Here is a 22,329-nt window from a genome sequence, read left to right on the forward strand (position 1 = left end):
AAAAACAACAACAATAACAACAACAACAACTACTATTTTACTTTATTTTCTTTCAATTATTAAACTGTTCTTATCTCAACCCACGAGTTTTCTCACTTGTGCTCTTCCAATTCTCTCCCCCATCCCACTGGGGGGCTGGGAGGGTGAGTGAGCAGTTGCGTGGTGCTTGGTTGCCAACTGGGGTTAAACAATGACACATCTTTATAATGGACAATATACAAATGCATGGGATGAATAAACCTATTCAGAAAATTATAGAAGATGATATAGAACATATTTTAATATTCCACAGTACTATATGCAAGTTAGGGAATCATATCCAAGGTTTAGAGACAAATCTTGATTTCATCACGAAGAAAAACAGTCTTTCTCCACAGGAGGAATAAATGGGATTTGAAATATTCCTAGTCATTGCTCCTCATGAACTCCAGTTTTTACAACTTGTGTTTGATTGGCATATGACCTTCAGCATTCCAGAGTGCAAAACTTCTGTTTCACACACGTGAGCCTGATTTGTTCTTCTGAAATTTAATATAAGAATATCCTGGAGTATTTAATTTAATATTTCTGTGCGAGTTGCATCCACTGTTCAATGAAATTAACCTATCTGCATTTAGAAGCTAGCAAACACCACACACTCTGAAAGGTCTCCTTGAAAACCTCTTGCGAGCTGTCATCATATATCTGGGTCATTAGTAATAAATTCCTTATAAAAAATTATAAGCTGAATTTGATGACCTGTAATATTTCAGAAAAGTAAGCACTTGGAAAAAAAATAAAAACAAATTGTTCTTGGATAAGAAATAATTAGTATAGTGAAAAATGGGCCTGGAAATTCAAAAAATGTGATTTCTAATCCTTTGTTACTTAAAAAATTAGTAACAGAATAGTAAATTTTAGTCACAACAGTGTCAGGGCATATCACCTCATTAACATATTTATTTCTTCCTATTTCAGAGAATGCATCAATTAATCAAAGAAAAAAAAACATTCAAGGCTTTTAATTATCTTCAATATACTTCATCTCTTAGTGTTAACACCGCAATTTTTTGACATTATTGAAGCATTCATTATTTCTTGATACATACTCATTAAAGATTTACTTCTGAATTAAATTTATTAATGAAAAGGAAATTAATGGCATAACCATCTAAATAGAACATTCAGCTGAGTTACCTCAGAATATAATATTGAATAAAGGATGAGGAAAAAGATGCTACGGTGAGTTTAAAAGTTGCAGCTGTATGAAACAACAAAAGAAAATTTATTTTTCTTCCCATTCTAAATTTCAAATTTCTATGGTGACAGAACACTTATTTTTGACAATATGATTCCTTTTGTTTTATTAAACAGCAAGAGCTCAGTTTTCAATTTCAAGTGCAACTATTTTACTTTTTTTTTTCTTTAAAAAGCATGCATATTTATAATTATACCTTCGGTATAATTTTTTTTTACACCAACAAAACCACTGGATTTTGTTCACATACAATGAACTATTTCTGATAAAGATTATTTGAAATATTTTATTCCACAGCACAGTATCTCAGTGGTGTTACTTCAGTCATATCACTGCAGTATATTAAAAATGAAGTGTAACTTTCATGGTGTTGCTTCTGAAAAAATATATAATTCAAAGAATATAATGCCTTGCTACCTCCTTCATAGCTGAAAATGAAGAAAAAAGACTGTCCACAATCCGGGGGGGGGGTCTGCATTCACAGCAATCATGTGGTAATGAAAATGAGAAATTCTTTTCATACAAACAATGTGTAAAATGCTAAACTGTACTCCCTCCCTTCCAGGAAAAAGAGAGCTACTTATGAATTATGGTTTAAAGGAAAGAGATAACATATGGCCTGTAGTTTTATACAAATATACAGATAAACAGAAACACACAGTATGTATAGAGAATTATACATAGCTACATCTTGCCATTTAAAGCATGTAATGCTAAGATTTGTATTTGAAAGTGGGATTATTACTAACATACAAACTTGAAGAAATGGAGACAGCATAGATGTTGAGACAGATGAAAAATATATAAGAAAATACAGCCTTTTTACAGGCTATTCTTACAGCTTGTATCAACAAAAAGAGTCATATTGAGAATTCCAGCAGAGTTTCAGAGTATCCACAGAACTTGTCAAATAATCAATACCTTATTTCAAATAAAGGGAATCATGGAACTATTGATGATCTCACCACCAAAACAGAAGTGTTCAGGTTGTTTTTATGCTTCTACCCACAAAACTGAAAGACAAGAAATTGCCAGCTTATGTTGGAATAAGCCCAAGGACTTAAGCGGGATGTTGCTTATATGTCTTTCAGTGTGAAAAGCTATACAATGAAAGACGAACAAAAATAAGATACACACAGTCTTCAGAGTAGCTTAACTGTTAGACTGTTCAGGCTGGATAGGAACTGAACAACCTCAGTCACATCTGCAGGGATTTATTACATGTGGAAGAGCAGCACGGAAATAGTCTTAAGAGGATCTACCCCAGACTAGATAATAGCTTAGATTTCCTATTTCTCAAGTTATTTAATTCTAGGACCTTATGTTCTTTCTCTTCATAGCATATTTTCCTCAAAACCTCAGATTTATGGAGTTGATATTTTCTAATTCATAAAGATTATTCTTGTATGTAAAAACAAGAAAACTTCTTTATTAGATTTAAGAAGTCCCAATAAAGCCAATGGAAAAAATTTTTACCCTCAACAGAACCATCAGTTTCTGAAACAAACAGAAGCATCAATAGCTTTCTTCACCTAATCACTGTAGCCAGATTGATTTTTCAGAAAGCAGACTATTATGTATGTGTAAGTACCATGACCTTTCAGATTTTATCAACAATATTCTTCATGTAAATTGATCCATCTTATACCACTGGAGCCAGGGACGCAGAACTGCTAAAAGCATTCACTTCCACTTAGTTAGCTGTAAATATAACTTTTATGAAAAAGCAGCTTCTTCAATCATGGTACATGGCTTCTGTATGTCATGTGATGAGATGTAAATGTCTAAGACAATTCAGAACTGCAGATACCTTTACACCTAGCAATCATAAAACCACAAGAGTGTGAATGTAGAGTAACCGATTTAAACTTAATCAGTTCTAGGCCATTAGACTTGGTAAAAGGTATTTCCACTCAACTATACAGGAGCCTGTTACAGTAGTTTCCATTTGAAGGTCAGCAATCACCATAAAAGTTTTTAATCTATGAATTTATCAGAACAACCAACAACCACAAAACAATACTGAAAAACAGAGTATATATAATCAATCTGAAGACAAAAGGAACTTAATATTTTGGTGAATTAGTCTAGACTGGGTTGAACCTCTCCCTGTTCTATTGCTTTGTAGCCTCTTAGCCATGCTCTAATGCTGATACAGTCATTTGATACTAAGTGGGGAACATCAGGGCTCTAAGGACATCCTCCCCTTGCTGAGATTTGGCTGCCTGGGCTCAGGGCCAATTTAGAGAGTGTAGCTGAGGGCATATCCCTACTCCCCTCTTAGAAAGGACCTTAAGTGAAGCTCTTCCAGAAAGCTCTGCTGGAAACCAAAAGCAAAGGCTGCTCCTCCTTGCCTTGGGAGCCTTTATGCTGAGTCTCTCCCATGAGCCTTGCCTGAGCTCCAGCCTCAGATGCATCAGAGTCACTATGGACTTGCCTGATGATCTGGACTTTCAGCTGACCCTGGATACCACCACCAGATCTACTCTGCTCTTCTTCCTCAGGTGCTGTGGGACTGGGTAAGGTCTCTGCCTCTCCTGGCCTTGGTCCCATGCTCAGCTCCTGTCTCCCCTTCCCTTAGGGAATGGGCACATATTGGTGTAGAGGTCAACATTTTGACACTGATACTAAAATTACAGTAGTACAATGTAAGAGGAATTCTGGATTCCAAACACTTATAGCCACAACATAGCTATACAACACCGGCAAAAAAAGCAGTCTCCAAAGACTAATCACCTGCTGAGTCACAAAGACCTCTTGCAAACACTACAACGACAGAAAAATATTTTCTAGACATCTTTCAGAAAGGTTTCTACAACCTTGTTCAGGCAGGTTACACAATAGTGTATTAAATATAGTACACTATTTGGTACTAGAGAAATGAAATCTCCTTCCAACATGGTTACCATCCATTTTTATTACACATTTGGTAATATGAAAATAAATGTCCTTGATAAGATGCATGGCTTGAAGTAAGTAACCAAACAATGTCAACTATCTGAAAGAAGCACAGAAAAACGATGCAAAAAGGAAAGTGAAAGCAAAATAGAATGAATCAGTGAGTAAGAAAATGTGTGTAACACAAGCTGAGAGCTATACAATACAGCAATCACCCCAAATATCCCAATTAGAAACTGGATAAACCAGTACTTATTTTGGTATCTAAGGGTTCCTGCTAAATGACTTCTTGATTGATATTTCTGACTATAGACAAAAAAGGGGAAAGGAAAAATAACAATGAAGATTATTTATTTTCTTTTGCAATTATGTTATGTGACAACACAGATTAAGAATGTCTTGAAATTGTTTTTTTAACATATCCACTTTTCAACTATAAGTAAACAAAGAGACTAGAAATATTAAATATTCTTCACTTACAAAACCAAAAAAGAGTGATTTCTTCCACAATGTTTCTGCATTAAGAAAGGCAGATGTAGGGTACAATATTGTCTTTTAAGGAACCACCTTTATCATCATCAAGTTTTAAATAAAATTCTGGTCAAAGCATCTTAAAAAAAGAAAAAAAAAGCCAACCAAGAAAAAGGATTTTAATTTCAGATAGCAAAATAACTTTGATTATCTTACATCAACTATTATTTCTCTTCCTCACAAATTTTCTGAAACAGAGAAAGACAGAGAGGTCAATATCCCTAAATTGAGAAAAGCAAAGCATACAGGAAGTGATGGGGTCAGACAAGAGGTGTTCAGGTCTATAAATCAATATTTATGCCATTTGGGGACTATCTGGCTCCAATGTACACAAACAGCAAGAGTTGTTTTTAAGCAATCTCTTGACAAAATTACTTTATCTAATAACAAAATAAAAGCTGTTATTTCTGTTATCTGCTCTGGCACAAGCCTTAATTTTTTTATGCAATTCTTAAGTCTTGGGTTTGTTGTTTTTTTTTAAATAAGGAGTCAGGGAAGAAATATATCTGAGAAGCATGGAAATAAAAATGGTAGCATAATGAAAAGACAATCTTCTGTAACTAACAGTTTAACCAGAATTACATGCACTAAATGATTCCAACATTAACTCAAAGGAGCACAAAAGGCAAGTGTCAAACCAAAATCAGACTACTTCAAATTAGATTACTCTTTCCACATACTGGGATAAGTAAACCAAAAATAAAAATAAAAATAAAAAAAATTTAAAAAGGAATAAGAAACGTTATGAGGTGTTACACAGAGACATGTCTTCTACACAAGCTTGGCTAAAAGGATTAGAATATGAGAGGGCAGTTCAGGGAGAACCGAGCCCATGGTCTCCTCAACGAACATCATAACCCAAGATAGCTGTCCTGAAAGCAATGAGGTATGCATAGCACAGCAAGACAAAGCACAAGATATTCCAAGCATCTACTGCTGGCTGTTTAAAGAACTGAAATTTCCAAAGTTGGTAAGAAATATCACAAAATACAGTTCAAATCCATGAATATACATTTTTAAGAGGCATACTGCTGAAGAACAATCCCTTCCTCTTTTTTCCAAGACTGTTAAAAGATGCCCAAAAGTGAAGGCTGAATTCCTGAATTAGCCTCTCGGGGTTTTTTTTATTTTATTTTTCTTAAAAAGAAATTTGTCAACAAGTGAATTTGAAAGTCTCTTACTTCAAAGAAGTCACAAGTCAGAAGTTAATCAGAAGAACTAATTTCAAATATTCAGTAACTGTAAGAAGTGCCTTGCCAAATGAGACAAGCTTTCAGATATTCCACATAGGGCCAAAGATTCTACCTAAGTGAAAAGATTAATCACTGAAACCCAGATTTGACAGGCTGAATTTAAAGGAGTGAAACTTGAACTGAGCGTCAACACACTTTGATGCATACATCCCCCTTTACCAACTGACAACTTAATCATGAGACAAAAAAAAAAAAGGGAAAATTCCTGACCTTCTATGAACAGCAATAATATATAGAACATATTTCAGGAATGAATAAAATAGTGGGGAAAAAAAACAGAATTAGAATCATAGAATCATAGAATCATTTAGGTTGGAAAAGACCTTTAAGATCATTGAATCCAACCATTAACCTAGCACTGCCAAGTCCACCACCAAACCATGTCCCTAAGTGCCACATCTACACGTCTTTTAAATACCTCCAGGGATGGTGACTCAACCACTTCCCTGGGCAGCTGTTCCAATGCTTGATAAACCTTTTGGTGAAGAAATTTTTCCTAATACCCCATCTAAACCTCCCCTGGCACAACTTGAGGCCATTTCCTCTTGTTCTATCATTAAAGAATTAAAGAAGATCTGAATTTTATTTTTGTCACAGATTTTGGAGAATAGTCTGAAAACACATTCAAGTCTGAGACTAGGGCAGAAAAAGGTTAAATCAATTTAATACATATATTCTGGGGTGGAGTCTACTGTATTTATTTCATAAAGGGAACTATATAAAATATTATATCATGATATATTATAACTAGCTGTTTACAAAGAGGAGAAATAGAAAAGATCTTAAAATCTGGCAGTCTTTTTGAAAAGATGTAGTAAGGCAGGCCAAATAGGATATGAGGAACAACTCGCAGAAGTTATAAAAATTATTATTAATCCTTTTTCTAACAAATCAACAGCAAGAAACCTGATGGTCTGCTGAGCATTACACAATCAATATGAAAAATGAAGGAAACAAGAATGCTACTTGAATTTCCTCTATATTCACATAGGAGAAGCATGGAAATAATCCTGTGCCCATATTTTGTATGTGGGCTACATCATATGATCTGTCTCAAATTGAACATTGTCATGAAACAAACAGACAAAATGGGTAGTTTAAAAACCCTGGGAAGAGGTACCAGTCATTAAAGACTTCAGAAGGCCTAGAAAACAGCTAGAATGATAAAAATTTTTAAAATGTTTCAAGAGGGGATCAAAAAAACCCAAGGACCTAATATCTGTAACAGGAAAACTGACATTCTTAATTACAAATAAGATGACAAATATGATATACTGATGAAGAATCAAAACAATTTTTATGCAAGAAAACGTAGGTCTTACGAATCTATTTCAGTTTTCTGAATGAGTCAATAAATTGATTCTGCTGGGTCAGAGGTCTAGGCAGGCCTTCAAAAGGCATTTAACAAAGGCCTTCCACAATGATTCTTACAGAAACTTAGCTGACTTTGAAAAAGAAAAGGCCCTCACATGCTGGAATACCTAGTTATTAAATTAGGAAAAAATAAGAGAGAAGGGACAAGAAGAGAGGAATAAATGACTAGTTTCCATGCCGTAGGAAGATCATATCAGTAGGCACCCAAAGGGAACCATGCTTGGCTTTTGCCACAGAAAAAAAAAAATCAAAATTATTTAGGAAGTTAGGCAAATACAAACAGAAACAAAGATGCTAGGGGATTAAAAATAGTAATGGCCTTCAATACTTAGTGATGAAAAGAGAAAAAATATAAAGTAATGAAAATCAAAACACAGTTCTGATTCTACTGATAGAGGTGCAGCTCTGAGTTTACTATTATCACTAAAAATGTGATCTTACAATTATAAAGGGTACCCTTATTTAAAAATACTAGCTTTTTATTTAAAAAAAGAATATTGTGCAATAGCAGTAAAAAAGTAAACAGACGATTAAGAGTTATTAGGAAAAGAATGTTAAACATAACAGAAAATATAATTATTCAAGTCATATATTAACATGTTCAATAGTGTATTTCTGTTTATTACTGTGTCCAACCCCCCCCACACCCCTTCCAATTATAAGTTTGGAACTGGAAAGTCAGAGAAATAATAATAAGCAATTGATAGTAAGGAATTGCTGGTATATGATACTTCAGTTGGAGCAAAAATAAACCAAAGTGAATTGACATGTAGGATCCTGGGGTGGATGGAGTGAAGGAAGAGGGTACTGAATTAATTTTCAATTCCAATATCATGAATTTGCAGATGTAGATTTAAAGCAAACAACATAAATACTTCACCCAATGTACAGCTAAATTTATAATTTTTCATGGCAGGACGTAGTGAATGTTAATATTTACATGTGTTCAAAAAATAATTGAAAAAATTCACAGAAGAATTATTCAGTAAGTATTAGAGTTGAAAAACACCACTCTCATTCTGGAACTTTCTAAGCCATAAGTTGCTAAGAAGTCATGACAGTGCTCTGGGAAAGTATTTTTGCTCTGCTCTTAGTAAGTCTTCCATACATATCCATTTTTGGTCAATGTTGGAAATGGGATACAGGGTTAGATGAACTTTTGTTCTGATGGTTAGCAAGTACTGTCATGCTACTCTGCCAAAATAAAAAAAGGCAACTGGCATTTTAAAGCAAGCTTCCCCCGTTGGCTGGAAAAAAGGGAGAGAGATGGTGCAATGAAGTTGAGACGTTAAAATTTTCTTTTTTCCCTTAATTTTTCATTTGAGCATTCTAACCTTTGAAAAGCTATGTATAGAAAAATGAAGAAGGGGCAAAAAATCCCCAATATTGGCTTCATAAACTTCATAAGAAAGAAAAGACAAAATAATTTTTTTTCTGAACTGCAAAAACTCTCATTATTATAAATATGTAACTTACTGCTTAATGAAAAGCTTGAGCGGAGACATTGCATTTTGTAAACATCTACAATTGCAAGGATGATAGTCAAATAAGTGTTTGTCTCCCATATGAACTTCAAGATATTCAGCCTGCCACAAATAACCTCCAGTGACTTTTAAATAGAAGACAACACTGAGAAATTCAGTATAAAAAGCAGGAAATATTCTAACCAGTATAAGTAATACTTTTTACATTTCCATGAAAAACTACAGGTTTTGTCACTCTGGTCTCATCACTGAGGTTGAATGACTGAAGAGATCTCCTCCAACTAGAACTTCTATTATTTTATAATTAGAAAATATCCCTTAGTAAACTATCTATGAAAGCTACAGGCCAATACTAAATATGTACCTTTAAGTGAAATCAAAATCTTTCCCTAATTAAGAAAAAATACAATACAGAATAGCTGATTATACACACACATGAGCAAAACCTATAGTTCTTCTGTTTTTATCATTGTTATAAAATGTGTAATCCAAAATTTTTATGCAATCTGAAAATTTTATCACCACAATTTACAGACCCATTCAACAAGTTAGAAAATAGGAGATAAAATATTAAACTTAAATGAAAAAAATTAAGCATACTAGCACTCTTAAAGTTATGCCACTAGTCACACGCAAATGACATTCATTTTTAAATCTGGTCTTTGACCTTCAGCTTCTTCTTGTCAGGAATTCTGAATTAAATATTTTTGAAACTGGAAACAATTTGGTGAGGGAAGTACAGAGTGCTGAGTGTTGATCCGTGCTAGTTTGTAATCTAGTAATTTTTTTCCATGCTATTATTAAAAATGAGCACAATTTGCTACAGGAAATGAACACATCTATAAAACTCTGTTTTTATTTGTTTTTAGCTCTACACTTTAGTGAGTTTTCTAAGGAACTGAAATGAGCATTTCATCAGAAAAGTAATTAGAAAAAAAAATTGTATAAAAACAACTGTATCGCAAGTGGTAATTCTGACAAAATATATTGCGTTTTAAAAATCTGTTAAGAGAGAAAAATGTGCAGCCAGTACTGCCTTACCATCACAATAACCAGCCCCAGAGGTTTGCATTGTAACAAAGATAATTCTCCATTGGATGAACAGTGCTAAGTGAAGTATCAAAGTGTTTAACAATAATACCATAATTATGTCTTCTCTTGAGTTTTGTTCTGAAGAGTAAAAAATATGTTAAAAACTCAAGCCAAGAGATCTGTGACACAAAACCAGGAATGAAACACATGTCAATTACTATAAGCCCTTGCTATTAAAACTTCTCCCACATCATCCAGACAAATTATAAAATTCCTCCTCTGTACTGTGGTGCCTCCTTGGAACACCTCTGGCAGATCACGTGCATTCAGAGAGTGGGTAGACAGATCGCTGTCTACTGTGATCACTGTTGACACGGAAGCAATTTGCACCTCTTTTTGTATTTGGCCATAATTGCAACAGTAAGTCATCACAGCAGAAGTCAGTAAGTAGACTACAGCAGCAGGTGCTGAGGCCCATGCACAAGCACAAGAGCCTAGGTTTTGCCTGCTTTTATGGCCTTTAATCCACATGCAGTATGAGGCCATCCCCAAAACTGGAATTGGTCCAGCCCTGTCCACTCCCTTAGGCCTTGGAGCAAGGATCGTGAATATCTGAAGCAGAGCTTCCCACATGGTTTCCTTCAGAAGGAATTAAGTGTGCACAAAATCACTCTGAACTAAAGCAATATCAATTCAAGGGGGAATGATGAGGGAATCTGCCTTAAAGCCACATTACTTCTTTGAACCAAAATGTTAAAGTATGTTAATGCAGCTGCAGCATTTGTCACCTTATCTCATTCTATTTATTTTTCTCAACCACTTCTTAAATTTCATTTCACAACTGTACCTGTAAATACTCTTATAGTTAATAATTTATGACAAGTTTGTATGGAGCTTAGAGTAATAAGGCTGCCTCTTGTTAAAAGTGTTCTACTGTGGTGGGTTAACCTTGGCTGGCTGCCAGGTGCCCACCAAGCCATTCTCTCACTCCTCCACCTCAGCAGGTTTTCTCAGGGGGAGAAAACAAGATGAGAAACCTCATGGGTCAAGATAAAGGAAGTTTAATGAAAAAACAAAGGCTGCATGTAGAAACAAAGCAACTCTCCCCCCCCCCCCCCAAAAAAAAACCAAAACAAAACAAAAACCAACGGAGATGCATTCCCTTCTTCCCACCAGCAGGCGATGTCCAGCCACTTCCCGGGAAGCAGGGCGTCAGTTCACATAGAAGTTACTTCGGAAGACAAACACCTTAACAACAAGTGCCACCCCACCCGCTCAGTTCTCTTAGCTTTTATCGCTGAGCACAACATCATATGGTATGGAGTATCCCTTTGATCAGTTTGGGTCAGTTGTCCTGGTTGTGCCCCGTCCAAACCTCTTGCCCACCCCCAGCCTACCATCCATTGCGCGGCAGGTTGGAGGGACAGCCTTGATGCTGTCCAAGCACTGCTCAGGAACAGCCAAAACACTTGTGCATTATCAACCCCATTCTAGCCACAAGTGCAAAGCACAGCACTGCATGGGTTGCTATGAGGAAAGTTAACTCTATCCCAGCCAGACCCAGTACATCTACATTCCAGTAAATAGTAAACAGCTGGAACAAATAAAAATTAATACACTTTAAAATGACCCAAATATTTCTGGGAAGAATAAAATACAGTATAAACAATCTTTTTAGCTGCCTGTATTGAAATTACAAAGACTTTATAACTACACCAGGATAACTAGTTTCTCCCATACAAGAAACACATCATCAAATAACTTGTTTTGTAATTAGGAGGAAGAAATACATCTTTCACATCTTTTATCTAAGGAAAAGGAAAGAGTCTATGTTAAAAATATGAAGAAAACCAATCTCATTCAAGTTGCTATCATAAAAATGGCTTTTTGCCTATAAAGTGTGAGGAACATCCACCCACCTCTGACATTGTGGTAGGATGATCTTGGTTGGCTTCCAGATGCCCACCCAGCTGCTCTCTCACCCCCATCCTCTACAGAACAGGGGGAGAAAATAAGACAGATGGGCTCATGGGTTGAGTTAAACTACTTTCACAAGAAAAACAGACTCAACTTGGGGAAAATTAATTTAATTTATCACTAATTAAAAATAGAGTAGGATGGTGAGAAACAAAGATGAAACTAAAAACATCTTATTTCTCCCTCACCCTTCTTCCTAGGCTCAACTTCAGTCCTTCACTCCTGGCTCTTCTACCTCCCCCCTTCGTGCCAGAGGCACAGGGAGATGAGGAATGGCAGGTTATGGGTCAGTCCATAACTGATCCTCCCTGACGCTCCTTCCTCCTCATGCTGCTCCCCTGCTCCAGCGTGGGGTCCCTCCCATGGAAGACAGTCCTCCAAGAACTGCTCCAGCGTGGGTCCTTCCCACAGGCTACAGTTCTTCAAGAACTGCTTCAGAATGGGTTCTTTCCATGGGGCAAGTCTTTCAGGAACAAATTGCTCCAGCGTGAGTCCCCCACGGATCGCAACTCCTGCCAGGAGCCTGCTCCTGTGTGGGCTCTCCTCAGGCTGCAGCTTCCTTTAGGGCACGTCCACTTGCTTTGGTGTGGGATCATCCATGGGCTGAAGTATGGATATCTGTTCCACCATGGTCCTCTATGGGCTGCAGGGGGACAACCTGCTTCACCATGATCTTCTCCATGGCCTGCAGGGAAAATCTGCTTTAGTGCCTGGAGCACCTCCTCCCCTCCTTCTCTGACCTTGGCGTCTGCAGGGCTTTTTCTCTCACATTTTTTCCTCACTGTTCCCTATCACACATTGCTGCTCAGCGTTTTTACTGTATCTTAAATGTGTTTTCACTGCTACCAGCATCACTGATGGGCTCAACTTTGGCCAGTGGTGGGTTCCTTTTGGAGCCAGTTGGAACTGATTGTGTCTGGCACGGGGCAGCTCCTGATCTCTTCTCACAGAAGCCAACCCTGCAGCCCCCCTACTACCAAAACCTTGCCATGTAAACCCAATACAGCCCAGACAATTTTTCAAATTATTTGCATAAAAAATGGAGTGCTTTCTCCTTTTGAAAAATCAAACCTAAAATATTGATGATTTAAAAACCATCTTGCTAGGCAATATTAAACTAAAATGGTTTCTCCTTAAAAATACATTTTGTGCATCATTCCATCTTTAAAATCTATGGATTTTTTTCCTACGAACATTATAACCTTATCATATTAAAGATGGAAATTAAACTTAAAAAAGATTTTCTATGCATCCAGAAACTCCAGTTTATCATTTTGCACTTAGATTCTGTACATGTACACTACAAAATATATTCAATGAATCAAATATTTAATAACCAGATATTTACAATAATAATTAGAGATAATACAAAAGGACAGTTACTATTCCTCAAAATTAATTTATAAGTTTGTTTCAAGGTCATATTCATCAGATGAAATAGAAAATCTCTTTCCATAAACAGCACGTTTTGGGTATTGATCTATACCATCAACAAGGGTTTTTTTCTTCATTTTATCCCTTCCTAGATGAACCAGTTAGATCCATTTAATATTTGTTGCCATGCTATTTGTCAAACAATACAGCTATTAATGTAAACAGTATTCACCATTCCAAGAAGTACAATCAATAAAACCACATAGTAACAATGTCTGATCTCAATTGTTTCATCAGTTCTGCTCATTTTGTACAACAGATGTTAACCTTTCAAAAACTGCATATGGAAACATTTTAAACCAACATACTGCCAGCTAAGAATAATATTAAGGACTCAAATTTTGTGCAAAACATAATAAATATTAACTTTTGTGTTCAGAACTTCAATTTGCATGATTTACTACCATAAGTGGCAAGAGATTACACAAATTCTATATTCTGTGGAGGTATACATATTAAAGAGCAAGATAATAAGTGTTAACATGAAATCATTTAGGCAAAGATGTAAGGACTTCATGTCTGTATTTTGATACCATTTTTAATCTTACTAAAACTGTTATTAAAGAAAAAATGTTGCCATTGTTTGTTTATAACCTTTAAAAGTATAAATCAGCCACACATCAATTAATAACATTGTATATTTTTCTAAATAACTACAATGGATCTCCCAAATCATCTCACAAATACAGGTTTTGGAGCAGCTAAGGTGTTTAGGTAACTGTGTTTTGCTCTTTTGTTTTTGCTCAGATTAAGATGCACAAAGATCTTTAGACAGCTGTGGTTTCAATCTTGTGTATGCTCCCCTTTGCTTACTTAAACATCTAGCCATCACCCATATTTTACAGAAATCATCCTTCTGCATTCCTCTAACCCTGCATATAACGTGTTATTTTATTTGAACTCAAGCTACCATCCCAGAAAAAAGGCTCCTGAATCAGAAGTCAAAGCCATTCTTTACAGGTTATTGATGGTATTAGAGCAAATTAGACAGGGACAGTCTCAGAAATTAGAAAGGCTCAACAGCGACATTTGGATGTCTCTACATAGGAATAGACAGGTTCCACCTAAGATATAACTTGAGTTAGGCTGGAATCTTTGAAAAAGCCAGTTTCTCCTTCCTTAACTTGTTTTTCATTTAATGGCAACAGCAAGGTTAAAAAATATGCTAATTAACTCTACAAACCCCTGTCTTCTCCACATATGGCTGGCCAGGTCTCCAACGCCATGACTGATTTGGAGATGAACTCTCTTTAGAGTCATTTTTCTCAGATGGGTGTTTCTGTCTTACTAACTTTTTGTTGCTGTGAAGATAGAGTTCATTGAGGCATTAAGGGTTTACCACATTCCTTCTTTCCTCTAATACTGTTGACCTTTTATTTTACTCATGTTGTCAATGGGGTTTTGTTGTTCACAGAAGAATGTTCATGGTGGTACAGTTTGCCCTGTCTGCAGCCAGAGACCAGGAGCCTTGGAGACAGTGAGCAAGTATGATTAAGATACTATGGCAGGCCCTGGCAAGGAGTCCTGGCTGGAAATGCTGCTGAAGACTACAGGACTGCTCAACCTTGGTGGTGATGCACCACAGGGCATGGTTCCCAGCCAAAACTGGAGAAACTGCTCCTGGCGCAGCAGATGCCTCAATTCACAGCTCCGGATCAAAAATGCTCCCATCAAGGTCATGCTATCTCCCTCTGAGGCTGGGGCAGGCAGAGGCAATATCCTTGCCTGTAGATGCTGCGCTCCTGTCAAGGAGCTCTGTCACCAAGATGAAGGAAGGGACCAACAGGAACCTTGTGAAATTCAGCAGTGACAAAGTCCTGCACCTGGGAAGGAAGAGTCCCTTGCAGCAATATAGGGGTGGTGGTTTTTTCAAAGTAGCTATTGCTTGGTGACTGGCTAGGCATCGGTCTGCTGGTGGTGTGTGATTGTTTTTGCATCAATTCTTTTCTTTTTTTTTTCTTTTTTTTTTCTTTTGCTTCACTTATTAAACTGTCTTTATCTCAACTCACTAGTTTTTTCTCAATTTTGCCCTTCCAATTCTCTCCCTCATCCCACTGTTGGGGGGTAAATGAGGACTGGGTGGGAGCTTACCCATCACAAACAGGCTGCCCAGAGAGGTTGTGCAGTCCTGGAGGTTTTTGAGACCCCACTGGACAAAGCCTTGAGCTACCTGGTCTGACCTCAGAGCTGACCTTGCTTTGAGCAGGAGGTTGGACTGAAGATCTCCTGAGGTCCATTCCAGCCTGATTTGTTCTGTGATTCCATGATTTGCAGTTCTTGTGAATCAGAGATAGTAACAGCTGCAATTAAATCAGTTCCTACCCTAGTCTTTGGATGATAACTGTTACCAATCCACCAGATGATGGATTACATAGTTTCAGCTGACACTAAAATACAATTTTTAATTTTCCCCTTTAAACTGATAATCAATAGTTTTGAAGACAATCTTATCCTAAAATAATCAGCTATGAAAAGGCAAACACTTCAGGGACATTCACTTTTATGATAAGGAAACAGATGACTGCGCTCCGTCTCCGCCTTTTGACTTTGATAAAAAGATGTGAAGTTGTGTCAATTAGAGGTGTGATACTTACAAACAGAGCTGATCACAGATGTCTAATATTCTATGTAAGTAACATTTTAAAAAACCAAACAAACCAACCCCCCTAACACATCCATATAACTAAAAGATATTTGAAATACAGTAACATGCCTTAGCAAATAAGCATTTTTCTGGCCACATCTCGAACCTCAAATTACTTGCATTACAAAGAAATCATGAAAATGCCGATATGATATGGTAGGATACGATAAAATAAATACCACAAAAAAAACCCAGAAGAGGTGTTTGTTATGGAAGATATTTTATAAATTTTATAAAGCTAAGCTAAATGTGTGAATTGCAGTTTGCTGTTCCTGAGCCATCACAGAAATATAGAAAAATCATATCATTACATCTAAAAGCAGACCTCAAGTACAGAACCTCGCTCTCTTAATCTTTCCCAAGAGAAATTACCAAGTTTAACTATACCCCAAATCTGGTCCTAGTTACTCAGACTGTGATTATTCAACAGTAAATGCACATAAATGACATTAAATTATTTCTTATTTAGGCAAACAAGAATGTTACTCTCTCACTCTGCCCAACTTGTAACATCAAGTATGTACATTTACTGATTGGTTGGGGTTGGGGTTTTTTTTGCTTTCTCTTACACATCTTTCAGTGTGTCAATGAAAGTGGGAGCCTTCTGGATTACTACTTAATTATTGGCACAGAAAACCATAAAATAAAGGAAATACCCACAGATAAGAGTCTCTGAATAATTTATCACATCATTTTTAGCAGTACAATAAGGTTTAAAAGTGAACAGATCTTTAGAGGAATAAAAAATAAGAAATAAGGCTCTTCCCTCAGTTCTCACTTCCCTGAGAAGAGATTCAATATTCAGCAAGACAGAGAAATGATTTGTCTCACAGCTTTTTTTGCTTTGACCTTCATCACATCAGGACTCTAGCTACCAAAGCTTACATAATCTCTTCTGTTCCTCCCAGTATTCACTTTTGCTCCCTAGTCTTGTCAAACTTGTCATTTCCCCCTGCTCCTTTTAAAAATGAAAAGATATTTCTTTCTGTTTCTGTACCCTACAGAAATTCAAAGCCACTGAGTTGTAATTGTCCAGGTCTGAGATGTAGCCAGGGCTGTTCTGTCTTGCACAACCCTTGTTTTAGGGACACATTTTGACATAATGAAATAGTAATTATTTTTGGGAATGCTCCCCAAGTATTCAAATGAAGCAATGCACATACCTTATCTTTAACCAGCAGCTTACTTTGTGCATTTTGGTGATCACAACTCGATTTAGTTAGTGTTGCTTTATTTTTCGTCTTCAAAAGTCCCTGAATTTCTTTTACCTGCAACTTCAATCTTCTGTTCTCTTCTTCCAAACTTTGCTTTTCTGCTTCAAGTCTCTCTCTCTTTCCCCATTCAGAGGTATTCTCAAACTGCAGTCTTTCCAGCTGGGAAGGGTTGGGGTGTGGGGGAAGAACAACCGAAAGAGAGAAAAAGAAAGAGGAATAATATGGTTAAAACCCCCTGTTCTTTACAGCGTGAGGCTAATGGCCTCACCTAGAGTAAAGTGGGCATCTTAGAAATCAGTCCAAGATATAAGTTTTCCATGTTTCATAAAGTTAAGTACGTAAATTTGAAAAGAAAAAAAACAAGAGGTACATTAATTGTACCTTTATAAAAGTGAAGCATAGGTAATGTTTTAATATAGTAACTGGTAACCAAATCTTATTTCTTTCCCTGCTATTTATGGAACAACAGTATTAAAAAAAAGAAATTTAGTAAAAGAATTTGTTTTAAATAACATTTAGACTGATTTTGGTCTGATAGTGTCAAAGTTCATGTTTTATTCCCCAAAAGATGAAAAATCAGCATGTTTTTAGTTAGAGTCTGTTTATACTTTAGAAGGACTATAATGAATATTCATTAAACTGAAGAAGTTCTAAAGTATGTCTTCAGTACTAGAAACAGCTATCCTAATAACCAGAGGAAGGATTTTTAAGTTTTCACACTACTCTGCTTCTTGAGGTCACAATTAATAGTCTTAAGGGAAATACTATCTTTTATGGCCAATGCTGTAACCAAGCTTTCTGAATTCATTTATCTAATCCACATACAGGATGAATTAAATATATCAACAAAAAGCAATGTTACTAAGTTATATAAAACAATTATCTAACAACTGATTTTATTTATTCTTCAGAGACAACTAGACAGAGGTTTTGTCAAGAACATATGAAATGTTCCTCAGATTTCAAAAGAAAAACTGGTAAAATGAATTGATTTTTATAGCACAAAACAGGTACTTATCAGGTTCTAAAAGGTACTTACCAGAAGATTATTATTGATAAGTACTTACTATTAACAAGTTATTATTAACCGGTACTTATGAGAAGATTGAAAGAGATTAAGATAGATTAAAAACTGTGAAAATGAAAGATTCTAGTTCTTTCAACTGAGACAAAAAAAGAAGAGAAATGCTAATACATAAAAGTCAAAATTTTAAGAACTTTACAATTTTCAGTTTTGTGAGAACTAAAATCAATTATTTGATGAAAGTAGAGACTGACAGCAGTGCAAGGCACTTCTTCATTGAAGAAACAGAATGTCTGTGCCAACAAGGCTTTAGAAAGAGCCAGAGAGGTATACTTTTTCAGATATTGGTTACTTTTATTTTAAAATCAATTTCTGGCAAACAATGAAAAGCTACTGAACATGAAGCAAAGAGAATGAGGTGTTACAGCAGCAGAGAAACATACTTCAGACCCTGTGAATTGTAACAATGTGACTATCTAGTTAAATCAAATAGTAAACTTGTCTGTTCCCACCTTATTTCTGAGCAAATAAAAAAAATTAAAAACTCTATAAAGTTAAAGAGGATCATTCAGATTTTCAGAGGAAAGTAGAAATGCTTTTTGAGTCTCTCTAGTAAGGACAAAAATCACATTCAATGGAAAATAACAAGTGATTGTTTACTAACAATTATAATATTTTTTCTAGATATTTCCCTAGCTAGTATTCTACATATGATAAGCTAGAGGATTCCCCAAAAGCCTAAGTAAAGTAGAGGGAAGCAAAAAGCTCCACAAGCTTCATCTTCTTATAATGAACGATAAAAGACAAACAGCAGTGCTGATGTTTCAAACACGTTTCCATGTATAAATCAGACCCCGACCATAAGCTTATCCATTTGAAAATGAGGTCCATAATGTCCAAAGGCTTACATCATTTATCTACGCGCACTTCATGAACTAAAGTTGCATCTAAATAGTAAAGTATAATCCTTGGAATAAATAGGAAATCAAAGACAAAAGAACTAATACATTACCAGAAAATACTTCATTAACAAATTAATTAGAACCATCTCCAAATTCCATTTCTAAACCAATTCACATACCGTATGGCAATCACTGCCTGTATGAAATTTAACAAGAGCAAATGCTGGATTCTCCACCTGGGATGGGGTAATCCTGGTTATATGTACAAATTGGAGGACAAGAGGCTGGAAAGCAGCCCCACGGAAAGAGATCTGGGGGTTTGGGTTGATGGCAAGTTGAACATAAGCCAACAATGTGCCCTGGCAGCCAAAAGGGCTAACCGTGTGCTGGGGTGCATCAAGCACAGCATAGCTGGCCGGTCGAAAGAGGTGATTGTCCCACTCCATACTGCACTGGTGTGGCGTCACCTTGAGTACTATGTGCAGTTTTGTGTGCCTCAATATAAGAAGGACATCGACATATTAGAGTGTGTCCAGAGGAGGATGACCAAGATAGTGAAAGGTCTCGAGGGCAAGACACATGAGAAGTGGCTGAGGTCACTTGGTTTGTTCAGCTTGGAGAAGAGGGTGACCTTATTGCAGCCTACAACTTCCTCAAGGGGGAGGTGCTGATCTCCTCTCTCTGGTGACCAATGACAGGACATGAGAAAATGGCATGAAGCTGCATCAGGGGAAGTTCAGATGGGACATTAGGAAAAGGTTCTTCACTGAAAGGGTTGTCGGTCACTGGAACAGGTTCCCCAGGGAAGTGGTCATACTACCAAGCCTGTCGGAGTTCAAGGAGCATCTGGAAGACACTCTTAGACATATGGTTTAGCTTTAGGTAGTCCTGTGAGGAGCAGGGAGTTGGACTCAATGATCCTTATAGGTCTCTTCCAACTTGAGATATTCTATGATTCTAAATACAGAGGATGAGTACCAACTATTTCACTTAGAAAAGTCAATTGTCAAAGAGTTAAAATCTGAATGGATTATGTCTAAAGGCCAACAAAAGACAGGCTGTTCCTTCTCATCATGGATTATTTGCTCCCCTTAACAAAGAAAACAACAAGAAGAACAACAAATGAACAACCCTCCCCACACACACCCAACAGAATTCCTAAAACCTTGGCCAGTCTTAACATCATGATACACTGTTGGAGGGTACTATTTGGAGAGAACTCTGAAACAGTTCTTAAAACTAAAATGGGCCTTTGATCTAAGATTAGGCAAACTAGCAAGTAAAAGAAAGGAATATATTCCTTTCATACTCTATCATATTGGCAGACTAACTGGGAACTAATTTTAACTTTTTAAACAATTATGCTATTCAGCAGTTGCCTTTACATTATGAATTTTTTCTTGTATGAAAAGACTTTACACAGCTACAAAACTACTAGTTTTGGGGGGTGGTCCATCTGGGTAAAGAAAAATACAACAGAGTAAAAGGCCTATGTATTTTATATTCATGCTACCTCACAGTCTTTAGAGGTTATTTACCAGGTTAAATTCCTTAGAATGCGATAAACATCTGTACTGAGATTAAACAGGGAATCAGGGAAGGATAATTTTGTACCCTTGTTTTTGGGTTTGGGGTTTTTTTGGCATGGTCTACCCACTGGTGATAGAGTACAAGATGTTAACTCCAATACACAAGACAATGTTAGAAGCTCATATGTTCCTAATGAGGTCTTTAAACTCTATCCCCACCCCCCCCCCAATTTGTGCAGATATATAGTTGTTCAAATACCATCTACTGGACTACAATCACAAAAACTGTATTTTTCTAAATATGCAGGCATAATGTCTTACAAGTACCTACGAAAGATTTGGAACATAAGAAAGCCCTATGTTCTTACAAAACATCTGCCAAAAGACACAACTCAAAATTTAAGCTTGAAAGTTCACCTTTTCACAGTGATGACAATAATCAATACCAATTCATTTTTGGCAGACTTCAAGTAGAGAGAAATCACAAAGCCATCCAAGGTTGAATTTCAGTCAGGCAATTAAGCACAAAATTACTACCAAACCAAGATCTGATGTCAAAGATAAACTTTCTTATCTCTGTGTCTGTAAAATTTCAATTCATTGCACCCAAGATGTCTACAAGCTCTAATAATGATAAATTTAAATATTTAATATACCATATACACAAAGAACTCCATAATAAAGTCCGAAAAAAATACTAACTTGTACAAAATCATGACTAGACAATTTTGGTATCGCTGAATTTACTATAAATCATTGTTCAGCAAAGTACTAGAACTCATATTTTCTGAAATACTAATTTTCAGAGTGTTAGTAATCAGGGTTAATAAAGTCAGAAAAAAATACTAACTTGTACAAAATCATGACTAGACAATTTTGGTATCGCTGAATTTACTATAAATCATTGTTCAGCAAAGTACTAGAACTCATATTTTCTGAAATACTAATTTTCAGAGTGTTAGTAATCAGGGTTGGTTTGTTGTTCATTAAGAGTTCTCCCAAACTATACCTTATGCTTATTCCAAATAACACTTCTCATATAATGTTCTCATAGGAAGTATTTGCTCTCTTTTTCCTCTTTGTTAAAGAATGTGCAAAAAATAAGTGAGGTGCCAGATCCCAACTTTCAGATTTCAAGTCAGAACACCAACTTCACAAAGTCATCATGTGTAATTTTGTCACTGCCAGCTAAAAAGATCAACTTTCTCTTAAGTAGACAGAATTTGTCTCTCACACTTGTGCAATGCATTCCTCATCCCACCCACACCCCAAAACCCCTGTCAGGGCCCTTCCAGCTCCAGGAGTTCAACTGGCAGCACTCAAGGCCAGCTAGCTGATATGAGCTGTTGTAAAGAGCTGTTGTAAAGAGCTGGAAGAAGACTCAGCAGAGGGAAGTCTCTTTTTGCCTCAGGGCCGCTTTTAATCTGAATATTCCACTCTCCATCTTTGACATAGCTATGTTGCAAATATTTACATATTTGCATTTAAAACAAGCAGGAGAGGTTCATACAAATGTAATATAGATTGCAGAAAACAGCTTTGATAACCCTATTGTTTTATGAGGAACACAGGTGTTCCTGAACTGACTAGTCTCACCTTTCTATATGAACTTTTAAACATATTTTATCTTGAATCAAATAAAATTAATTATATATTTTAACTCAATTAGTGGAAAACCCAAACATTGCTATTAAAAAGGCCATGAAGGAGAATTATTTTTTTTTTTAAGTATGAAAATAACTGAAAAATACTGACCAAGTATTTGTTGGTAATATCTTTGCTAATCTTCCAAAATG

The 22,329-nt window shown here is 36.2% G+C and overlaps 1 protein-coding gene across 1 annotated transcript in view; it reads right to left on the reverse strand.

Annotated features, from left to right (window-relative positions):
• Window positions 1-4,399: 4,399 nt before the first annotated feature.
• The window catches only part of CCDC102B (coiled-coil domain containing 102B), an 80,131-nt gene continuing 62,201 nt past the window's right edge, over window positions 4,400-22,329 (reverse strand). Inside the window, exons 5-6 of the mRNA XM_019475017.1 lie at window positions 17,028-17,237; window positions 4,400-4,441 (exon numbers count right to left, since the gene is read on the reverse strand). Of these exons, the coding sequence (XP_019330562.1) occupies window positions 4,400-4,441; window positions 17,028-17,237 (252 nt within the window). The remainder of the gene's footprint in view (window positions 4,442-17,027; window positions 17,238-22,329) is intronic.

The sequence above is a fragment of the Aptenodytes forsteri genome, unplaced genomic scaffold (genome assembly GCF_000699145.1).
Source record: "Aptenodytes forsteri isolate BGI_AS27 unplaced genomic scaffold, ASM69914v1 Scaffold45, whole genome shotgun sequence".
Lineage (NCBI taxonomy): Eukaryota > Metazoa > Chordata > Aves > Sphenisciformes > Spheniscidae > Aptenodytes > Aptenodytes forsteri.